The sequence below is a fragment of the Magnolia sinica genome, chromosome 16 (genome assembly GCF_029962835.1).
Source record: "Magnolia sinica isolate HGM2019 chromosome 16, MsV1, whole genome shotgun sequence".
Taxonomy (NCBI): domain Eukaryota; kingdom Viridiplantae; phylum Streptophyta; class Magnoliopsida; order Magnoliales; family Magnoliaceae; genus Magnolia; species Magnolia sinica.
This window is the reverse complement of record NC_080588.1, coordinates 50,792,871-50,804,897: the sequence shown is the minus strand read 5'-3', so window position 1 is coordinate 50,804,897 and position 12,027 is coordinate 50,792,871. Positions and strand designations below refer to the sequence as shown.

The window sequence follows — 12,027 nt, the reverse complement described above, 5'->3', positions numbered from 1 at the left end:
ATTGGTTTTGCATACTCTATGAATTGGGACAAACTATGTTGAATTAGAAGATGGTATTGGTCTGCTGGATTAGGTGAACTTGAACTGCAAATTGAGCAAACTAAAAACGAACTAAATGAGCCTATCCAATGAACTGAAGAATTTTGACAAGTGTCGAACTGTGACCTATGAATTCAAACTCGATTTGCCGCGATTCAGGTAACTGTGCTTCATACTCATACTGCAACCATAACTTTAACCTGTAATAGCGGGTGCAACTTTAAGCATCTCCTTTTTTCTTGTAAATAGTTATCAGGATGCTTCAACCCTCTACTTTGACATGAGACAAGGTTTGGTGTTGACCACAGACAAAAGGTGTCAATCAAACATAAGGACTGGAAAATCTGACATTCTGAATTATATTCTGGATTGACCTGACTGTGCTGTGGGGTGGGGGAGGTATAGAGGGAAACTTAACACATGAACTTCACCAGAAAATGGTTAATACATGTCAAAAGCTTTGATAGCTAAGGTTATCCTGGGTAGATGAAGCAAATGGTGCTTAATGAAGTTAAAAGGTGGTTTGAGCATCTTTTAGCTGTCCCCATTTCAACAGGGGTGAAAGTTTCAGCCCTAAATATAGCCTTATGGACATTTTGCTATGCTTTTCTTGCACATTATGCACACAAGTAATACATGCAATCAACCAAATTAGAGATTTTGAGGGCACCACAATTATTTTGGATACCATGGATGGTTAAGGAACTTTTAATTTTCTTTGCCCAACCTTCTTCTCCTCTCTGCTCTCCCCAACTGTAGATATCATCAGATTGATCTTTTCTCTTCCTCATATCTATCTAGTTGAGATTCTCTGCTTTACATTTTATCAGATATCACATCTCTTTTTTCCCCTTTTAGAACTATTACACAAAATTTACCAAGCCATTGTCAGAAAATAAACCAACATAACATTATGACAAAATAAAATCAGCACTGTGTGTTTACCTCTCTATTGAACTTAAATACAATTGCATATGGCATCTCAAACCAGAAGACTTACCAACAACATGTAGCTAAAATTATTCCGACTATTAGAAAATGAAAAGCCACCACCGAAAGAACTGTGAAAACAGCATGGCCAATGCTTTTGTCATACCTAAGGGAAAAAAAAGAAGAAGAAAAACAAGGTCAGAACCCAAAAGTGATCAGAACAAAAAAATAATCAATACAAATAAGAATTGGTGGTGTTGAGAAGTTTGGACAATCTTGTTGTCAAATCATTACTTTATTTTTGTTTTCATTTTCCATCTGGGTAGTTATACTTTCTAGTGTGATTGGTAATTTTCCACGTGAAGAGATTTAAAGGGTAGATTAGCCATTCACAAAATTAAAATGAACTTTTGACTTTTCATTAGTGTAAAAAGCTTGAGTTCCAATTTTAGAATTTTTCTTGGGACAGTTTCATCATCATCATCTAAGCCTCATCGCAATTAATTGGGGTCGTCTCTCTCTCTCTCTCTCTCTCTCTCTCTCTCTCTCTCTCTCTCTCTAATTTATTATTGCATGCATTATGAATTGTGTTTGTCAATTAAGTAAAGGGTTGAAAGCTGTGGTAGCTTGTCAAATGCTTATTCTCCACTTTGCATGTGCTTAAAATCTTGAATTTGAAGTGTGCTGGTAGGGTTAGGTTTTATAGAGACAAATTTAGTTGAGTTTATCCTAGAAGTCCAGCCCTAGATTATTTTTACAGTCTGCAACACACTTTTTGTAGTTAAAGAGGAGATTTCTTGTATTGTTTGCAAGTCATTGGAAATCAAGATCAATTTAATGTAGCAAAATGCTTCTAATAATAATTTTAAAAAAATAATAATAATCTTGTAATGCTTTCAGGTTATTGGAAAGCCTTAGTTTAACTTTGCAAAATTCTTCAATTAAAGCATAGCAAGATTTCTGGTAATGCTTTCAGGTAACTGAAAATCAAGTTTAGTTTAGTTGCATCTCTTCTTTTCCTTCTTGATTATGGTTGCAGTCATCAACATATAGGCAAATCTGGATAATTACCAAGGTTTAAAATCACTGTATGGCGTAATGTATTGTTCACCACTGATACAAGGTCGTTCACCCCCGTATTGGGCTGTTTTTGAGCCGATGCGGGCTGCTAAAGCCATATCGTTCATGGACGATACAGGTATGAATCCAGCAATATGTACTGGTTTCAGATGATACTTCAAACCTTGGTAGTTACCCTCAAGAAATCTGGTGCTCAGGTTTGAGACTGGGATTTCTCTACGTGCTGCCTAAACAAAACTTTGAGAGAATCCAATTCAACAGAAAGAACAATGAAATATTGTAAAATTTATGGAAAATGGGGAAAAATGAGATAGTCTGAAAACTTCATACAAACGGTAACCATTTCTTGGATCAATAGCACATCACAGCTCACGTCAAATCAGAAGTTGACTCATGGATAGTATGATAAAGAAAATTATAAACTTACGCTGCACAATAAGCCGAAGTTGCAACTGCCAGAAGGAGGCTGCAAATTACAACAAAGGCAGGATCATCTCGTGCCCACTGATTCTTCGTTTCTGAGACCAAAAACAAAAACAGACACCAGCTCAATTTCTCGTATTTCTGTTATAGCAAGTCCCACGGCTAAATGAAGGGGGAGAAGAAAATGTAATCAACCAACACATATGGAGATTTTCTATTCATCAGATTCATTTGAACATAAAGCAATGTAAAAGTGAAAAATACCATATGAATAAAAGTACCTCAACTATCAAAACAGGACCCTTACTATGTCAATGTTAAAGGACTTTAGGCTACAAACTTCATGTGAAATTATTATGTTTTTGCTCATCGTAAGATTTTGATAATATTGGTCCCGGGTAACTAGTTACTTGAAGTCCTAGTATTTCAGCTAGAATGACGTCACATACATTAGCATATTTAATCTCACCATATTCAGCCCATAAAGTAAAAAAGCCTGGATAATATTCTTGAATGGGCAAAGTTCCTTGACGATATTGAGCAATGTCAAATTCTAATTGGAATTGATGCGCAGAATTTCCTTGATGATATACCTTTTTTAAAAATTCCCACATGTCCTTGCGGTTTTGTAGGGTTTGAGATGCAAAATGAATTGAGGATCTACTGATCCAAGAATGCAGGATTTGATTTTCGTATCCTAAATATGCCATGAGGATATCTTTTTCTCATCCTCTATAGGCAGCGGATTAGATCCGGAGATATGCCCCCATAATTCCTTGCCTTCAAGGTATACTTGGAATTGGAAAGCCCAATAGGTATAATTTTTACTAGTAAATCAAACAAAAAATACCTCAGACTTCTCCATTTCTATGATTGACAGCCAAGAATGAATCAGATTTGTGAACGAGGTACAGAAAACAAACAGATCGGCCCTATCTGCGGCTATTGACTGCACAGGGGAGTCCCGGTAAATGATCAAGCAATGGATCGGATCCAATAACCAACAAGAGGACCTTGAAGCTGTGTGGATCAGATGAAACCTAACGCATAAAACTAGAAAAGCATGACTGTGATCAGAAATCCTACCTCTGATGAGCAAAAAATGCTAAAAATCTTCTAACTGTTCTGAATATTCAGGCTGTCATGAACTAAAAGTAATTTCTGACGTTGCTTGGACGATCGCAGACTATTCTGTACTAACTGAGAGAAGATGCTGCAACTTTCTTGTATTGCAGCAAATAAAAAAATAAAAACAAAAAAATTGATGGGAATGACAAGACAGGGAAGTCTATAAATCAAAGACGGGAAGTCTCCGATCGCAAAGAAAATCACACGAACATCAAAGAGAGCACCGTGGCTCTGATACCATGATATTTCTACAGAAATCTGAAGAAGTTCCTGGCTATCCAATATCTGCCCTTTTTCTGGACACACACACACACACTGAGAGAGAGAGAGAGAGAGAGAGAGAGAGAGAGAGAGAGAGAGAGAGAGAGTCACCAAGTCAACTTTGACTTGGGACTTGGCAGGTCGACCAAGAAGATGAAGAAGTTCCTGGCTATCCATTATCTGCCCTTTTTTTGGACACACACACACACACAGGTAGGGAGAGGGCCAGAGGGGGAAGGAGGGAGGGAAGAAGAGAGAGAGAGAGAGAGAGAGAAAGAGAGAGAGAGAGAACATTATCAAGGCTACACGTGTGTACACAGAAGCCATCTCCATGCCACCTCGCGTGCCATCGTTGCACACAGATCATAGATACAATAACTGAACCATCCATCAAGTTGGACCCACTGCCAAGATGCCTCAGCCCAAAAATCAAGTGCGTACAAAGAGAGCTTTGCTAAGCCCGCATTCGTGTACAAGGTAGCCCATCTACATGCCACCACCTATACCATCATGGCACAAAGATGCAAGTTCCAAGCAATGTTTTAAATATCAACGATATCGGCCGATATATCCCACGATATATCTTGTATCCCACCTGTGCGGATATGAAACGCAAAAGTAGTGGGATATATACCACATGTTTGATCCGGTGAGCATTTTTTATTTCCGATCATTTTTTTTTTCTTCTGTAAATTATGTTAAATCAATGTCAAATTGTTATAAATCAATGATTTTTCATGTTTTGCATGAAAATCATGGATTGGGAGCATTGATTTCGAGATTTGGAGGAGAATGACCGAGTTGTGGAAAATTTTAAAAAATCAAAATTTTCCCAATTTCTCCCAAATCGGTTGCAATCTTTATGTCCAAACATAAAATCAAACATGTATGTAACCTGATCTAGTGATTCTTCTTTTGCTTTTGAATATATTGCTTCTGTTTCCACATTTCTTCTTACATTTATAAATTATATGAGTAAACTTTGAATATACTTGCATCAATTCAGTTAGACAGCGCATGGATTAAGACCCCATACAAAGAAAACCTATTATGCACACTTGTTTTTTTTTAGTGTTTTAATTTGTAAGTGTGTATTGATGTCTTTTTTAACAGTCATTGAAATTTCATGGAAAATTTTGACCAATTTCCAATGTTTCCGCATGTTTCCAACAACAGCGATACATTACACAATACAACTGATATATTCCATGCGATAACTAATACGTATCTGTATTCCAAGGGTGCAATACGTAACACGATACCAATATTTCGAACACTGGTTCCAAGCCATCCATCAAATTGGACCCATCCTGGACGGTTATACATTTTCTCCGAGTCTGTTATCTTTTTAAGGTCATTAGAATTACTTGACACCATTTTACATATAATCTTTCCTAGTCAAGTTCCTCTCTAGAAAACACCAACCAAACCTTTAGTGAAAGACAAAGGTACTCAGATATGTAAGAGATATAAAGATCAACTGACAGGTCTGACAACATAATGTCAAGATAAATGTGCAGACTTGTGACATACCAAAAGATTACGAATGAACTGTAGGCAACTTACATGTGCCAACTATGATACTTGGTAATTTTACCATTGTCTGTTTCATTTACATCAACCAAAACATATCAAAGAGGAGGTCAATGAATAGCAGGCTGACTTACGCTTGTGATACTTGGTGTGCTGATAGCTATCCCCCATTGTTCGGTCCCCATATGCAAAAGTCAGTAATAGAATAATCACAATATGAGAACTGACAAGGCTGAACAGGATACCAGAAAAACTAATCTCCAGAAAGAGAATCCAGTTCCAAAATACTTCAAGAACAGTTTACTATACAAAATCAGCCACTGAAAATTGTTCCAAACAAAAAGAAGCATGATAATTATAACTAAACTGTAAAGCTAATTCCACAATTGCTAACAGGCTAACAGTTACATATGCTTTTGATAGAAATTATCAACAATCAAAGTTACTTAACTGATTACAGAAAACATTCAGAGGAAGTGGAGCAATTTTGAATTGGGAAAAGAAACTGGGAAGAGGTTAACGAAAAGCTGCAAACAAGGAAAACAGCAATTACAACAATCTAGCGGTTGAACTTGATGCAACTGGTGTGCTGTTTTCTATTTTCTTTTTCTTTCTTGCTTTTCCTTGTCTTGATCGGTGAGGATGTAGGATTCAAAGAATGGAAACTGCCATGGATTGAACATTCCAGTCTAAAACATAGTAATAACAGGAAATCAAAACATTCAGGATTTGAAACAGGGTATCCGGCATCAATTACTGAATTGCCACCTTCCAATTCAATTTTCGGCGTCAATGATAGACTACCGCAACAAGCTATTCAGAAAATGAACAAAATCTGTGCATGCCAAAAGACCAAACTTTTATTTTCATTAGCCAAATAATGAGCAGGGAAAAAAGATTGGCTTAAGGAGTTTTGCACTCTCATTGCCAATCCTAAGCCCAGATAAAGGAAGGTGGCATCATGTTGGCATAATGATGAAATTTTAGTAACAATAAGAGTAGAAAGGAGAAATTAGTTAAGATTTCTGAGCAAGAAGTATCCTAAAATGACCACTATTTATATCTTGGGATAATTCATGAGAGCCGAGAGACTGAGAAAGATGTTATCGGCGATATTTCGCAATACCATCAATATTTTGGTCTCTAGACAGTATAAGAGTTCCCTGGTATCAGTGATAATATCACCAATACAAAGGATACTTCCGTAAAACGCAGGAAATTTGCGAGAAAATTGGGAAAATTCCAAAAATTGTAAAATCATATTTTTTATGGATTTCCTCCTTAGGTGATTTTGACCACTCGTTTTGGTTTTTGTTGAATCAAAGCTAAGATTTAGTAGAGAAATCTCAACTTGAAGTGGAGATGGGCTGGAACTCAAAGGTGATAAAAAATTTGATAGAAACTTCCATTTAAAAATAAAAAATAAAAAATGTTAGAATGGATTGCAATGTCTATGCATGATTCTCATGCATTGACATATATTTTGTGGTGAATAAATCAGCATTTGATTGGGTGAATATGGGAAATTGGGGACATTCTAATTTCCTCCATTTTTACCCCTCAAATTGAGAACAAATATTTGCATTATATGGTATTTGAATGATATGAACTCATTTTGGATACAATTATACTGCTTTTCTTTTCTTCCAAAAGCACATGGTTTGGACTCTTATAAAATGAAAACGTATCACATATAGTTGTTTTTTGCAATATTTTGATTCCTAAATGTATAAACAGATGTTTTGTAACAACTTCTGAAGTTTCACTGAAAAACTCCAGCTTGTATCAGCGATAATATCAGCAACATCAACACATGTTTCTGCATCCCCATTCATCGATACATGTAAGTATGTAACAATATTGATACTTTAAACAATGCTTAGGAGTAACAATAATAGGTAACAAAAAGAGGGAAAGTAGACTTAGATGGTTTGCCATGTGCCTTAGAGACCAAGAATTGCTTAGAAAGAGAGAGTTGGTTCAAGTTGAAAGCCTTAAAATCACAAGGGAAAGGCCGACAAGGACATAGGTGGAGGTAGCAAAACGATGACATATAGTCTAACTGAGGTATGGCCCTTGATAAAGTGGAATGGCAAAAGATGATTCATGCAGCCGATCCCAATTAGTTGGGATCAGTGTTCGTAGTATCGATATTGTTACACATCGTTGGCTGGGGATATGGAAACATGTATCGATACCGCCGAAATTATCGCTTAGACCCGGAAATGTATAACTGACTGAGGGAAAGATTGAGGAAACATGCGGAAATGGTGGAATTTCTCAATGAAACTTCAGGAGATGCTAAAATACACATATTTGCATATTTAGGAATCAAATAATTGCAAAAAAAGATGAATACATAATAAGTTTCTCTTTAATGGGGGTCTAAAAGCATGTAACGTTGACTTAGGAAAACATTAGAGAATGGTGGATCCATCTATCCATCCATTATGCACATACATACATACAAACACACATGCACGATCCATCCATCCATCCATGCATGCTTGCATGTCATGATCCATCCATGCATGCATGCAAACAAATACAAACATGCATTTCATTATACAACCATGCACCCATTAAAAATAAAATAAAATGAAATAGCAATTTTTTAAGTAAATAGATTTTTGGCGATATCGATACATTAGTGATATTATTGAAATATTGCAAATATATTAGCGATACAAGTGACACCTGGAATTTACACAATTGAAAATATTGGCGATACGAGCAACACCTAGAATTTACACAATCGAAAATATTGGTGATACATAGCAATATATCATCGATGCCTGGAATTTCTAATATTACCAATGTTATTGGTATCACCGAGCTGGAAATACAGCTAATATTACTCCGAACAATGATTGGGATAAAGCTTAGATGATGATGATGATAAAGATTATTGGTTTAAAAAGTGGCTTGATTTTCGGCTTCTACTTACAAAATTAAGATTTACTTCTAAATAAATTAGAAGCTTCAAAAGAATGAAAAAGAACAAAAAAAAGAAGTACAAAGGACAAAGACAATTGCCATCACATGCATGTGACCATCTGCAATAAAAATAAAAATAAAAATCTCCATACACATCCCAAACCAGATGGAAGACTACACATGATCAAGGTATTTGTAAGAATAACATAAATCCATTGGGAACGAGGATTGAGGTTCAACCAAGGTATTCCGTATCAGTAATAGTGGCTGTAACGGTCACCACCATTAATCGGTTGTAACGGCCGATATGGGGGCGTAACGACTGTTACAACCACCGTAATGGCCGAAAATTTTCTTTTGCCTGAAAAATTCTGAAAAAATATTTAGAAAATCAAGAATAATGTAAATATTCCAAATTTATATTCATTTTTTGTTTTGAACATGTTTACGGTGGTGTAACAGTCCACTCTTTGGTGAGAGTTGTATCGGGTTGTCTAGTGAATTTGTGAACATGATTATATGTATCTAATGTTTACACATCACAATCAAGCATTAAAATTAGAAGTAAGAAAATTTGCATAAATACTACTTTTTCAATTTTATTTTTTTAAGAGGCCATCAGAGCTTCTATTCACTCAAATCACTTCAATCTACGATTTTAATATTAAAAACTATAGTAAGAGTGGTCGAAATCTATTGTAAAATGATCTAGAAGAGTTTTTTAGAATGTGAGAGAGAGAGAGAGAGAGAGAGAGAGAGAGAGAGAGAGAGAGAGAATGGATTTAAATAGAAAAAAGAAAAAGAAAAAGTGGCCGTTTTTCAACCGTTACGGGAGTAATGGTCATTATGCCCCGTAATGGCCTTTACAGCCACCGTAATGGCTGATGCGATCCCAAAAAATCAACCACCATGTTTCACCCCCATATCGCGTAACGGTCATGGCCGTTACCTATACGTATCGGCCCTTATGGGCGTATTATAACGAATACGGAACACCTTGGGTTCAACTATAGGGCGGCCAAAAGAATGTTTGGCATCTCAGCTTTATGATCCCTATTAAATTCTTCAATTTGAATAATAAAATTGTTCTCTTGGTTGATCAATAAACAAAAGGACCAAAGGGTGTGACTAAGATTCAATCCTTGCATCACTCCACATTCTTCCAATAACTTTATGTAATCTCTTTTTAGTGATCTATACTAGTAACAGTGTTTTGAGTATCTAGTACCGGCCGATATATTGGCAGATACTATCAAAATCGCAGGTCAGCAGTACAAGATATAGGGGAAATTGAAAATTTCCCTAGTATCACAGTAAATGTTGCATGTATCGGCCAACATATTGCAATATGTATAACAACACAAAATGTCACACAATACCCCTTATAAAAATGCATTGTATCATCAATACATATTGAAAATCCCGTGAGATCCAGAGAAATTCAGAAGAAAAAAAAAATTGCAAAAGTAAATAAAACATTTTTTTCTTCAAAAATTTTGGTGAAATTGGTGTGGTTTAACAACTCCACTCAAGTTATTTCACACTGAAACAAGATTTTGGTGGAGAAATTGCATTCCGAAATTTGAACTGGCCGAAACCCACTCGGAGAGAACAGTTAGATTAAATGCATTTAAATTAATTTCTAAAATCCTTATCAGGAAGCAAATAGTCACAAGTCTGCATCTATGCTCGATTCTTCATGCATTGATATGGATTTGAGGCAAGAATTTTTTTAATTTGAAGGGGGAAAATGTATAAAAAATAAAAAATAAAAAATAAATAGTGGGGGGGGAGGGGGGGGATCCAACTTTTTCTTTTTTTTCCATTTTCACCCTTCTAAAATGCAATAGTGTGGAAAAATTATATGTTCATGAGCACTGATCTACAGTTTGGCTGCACTCTTTCATTTTGGTTTTAGATGTATTATTAATTAATGACTTATCGTAGACATCAGCATGTGTGCCTATTGGACCCTTAGGTTGTAGGCCTTTAGTCCTTGTCATTTCTCTTCAAGTTATTTATGTTTTTCCTCTTTTGCACTTTTTTCTTTCTTTAAGTGCTAAGGGAATATTTATAATTATACATCTCCACATATTATAAATAAGGGTTGGATGTCCAGCCCTATATGGCTTTTTCTTCTTTCTCAAATTCTTTTCTACTCTAACATTTATTACTTGTATTGTTAGGAGATTTGAATAATGTGAAGTCATTTTGAATATATAACTGCATCACTTCTGTTAGAAAACACATTGTTTAGGCCCCGATGCAATGGAAACTTATCATGCGTACTTTTGTTTGTTTGTTAAGTTTGTAATGTTTTAGTTCTAAGCTTGAAATCAGGTCTCTTGTAGTGTCTTTTGAAGTTTCATTGAAAATTTCCATCATTTTCCCAATGTTACCCTCAGACGGGGTTACATTCCACAATAAATGAGATATTTACCATGTGATACAAATAAGTTTTCGTATCCCAAGTGTGTGATACGGGCATTGATACTGTTACTCAAAATGCTGCTAGTAACAATTTTCTTTGGGCATGGAAAACAAAATAAACCTTTAATAGAGCAGTCATAAGTGATCAGGTTTGTTTAGATGTACAACAAAGTTCATGTTAGCCTACTTCATTAAAGGAAAAAAAAAAAAAAAAACAAAGTCTGCAAATTTTAGGGTTTGGTCCGGTCCCGGTTTTGAAACATTGACCATAAGTATTTCTAAACTAGTACATTGACTTGATCAAGAGAGGAACTTATTTAGTTTAATCGACACATAAACTGGATACAGCATTATACTAGGCTTTATCCAATATTGACCACAAGACTGCAAGTTTGGCAAAAAACACTTGCATACATAGATGACTAAACAAAGCCAGTATAGAATAAAGTATAGATACTTACACAACTTTTGGTGAGGTGCATAGATGAAACATTTGCCAGAATGTATATTCAATATCCATTTGTTGCCACTACAATGAACCATTGCCATAACCCAAATGAGATGAATAGAAACATTTAGAAAATTGTTAAGTGTAGCATTAAGATGGACACAACAACCATAACAAACAGTTTACAACTTCAACACAAGTATCCATCGCTTCAAAAGATTCATGGAGAAGCATGCTTCAATATGCAACAAAATGTCCCAATCCAATAGACAAAAACAAATGAATGGCCCCAAAATAAACAGATCTTCGCTAGATTCACCGGAAAACCAGAAACTAAATATCCATCATCATCATCTAAGCCTCATACCAATTAATTGGGGTCAGCTAGAAGCTAAATATTAATATTTCAAATGATATTATAGTATAAATTAAGGGCGGCAATGGGCTGTGCCAGGCTAGGCCCAGTCCAGCATTATAAGGCCCAAGGCCTGAGCCTTGTGTGGGTAACACAACAGACCCAAGCCCAAGCCTGAAAAAAATTGGTTGAACATGGGCTCAACCCAGCCCAGCCCAGAGATTGATCATAAAATCTCTAATTTCAAAGGTGAATAATCCTTATCCATCCCTTGATCAGGTGGGAGGCACATGCACAAAGAAATCAACATTTGAATAAATGAAAACCAAGGTCTACATGAAAGATGCATGTGTTTGATAAACGATTATTGTAATGTAATTATATGTAGAATAGAACATATGTACAAATGAAGTCATACCAAGCTGGGTTGGGCCGGTGATGAAGAAATGGACTACCCAATGTT

The 12,027-nt window shown here is 35.7% G+C and overlaps 1 protein-coding gene across 1 annotated transcript in view; it reads right to left on the bottom strand.

Moving 5' to 3' along the window:
• Nucleotides 1-12,027, bottom strand: part of LOC131229911 (uncharacterized) — a 42,567-nt gene that overhangs the window by 13,351 nt on the left and 17,189 nt on the right. The window contains exons 2-5 of the mRNA XM_058225996.1: nt 11,223-11,290; nt 5,529-5,554; nt 2,477-2,567; nt 1,040-1,135 (exon numbers count right to left, since the gene is read on the bottom strand). Of these exons, the coding sequence (XP_058081979.1) occupies nt 1,040-1,135; nt 2,477-2,567; nt 5,529-5,554; nt 11,223-11,290 (281 nt within the window). The remainder of the gene's footprint in view (nt 1-1,039; nt 1,136-2,476; nt 2,568-5,528; nt 5,555-11,222; nt 11,291-12,027) is intronic.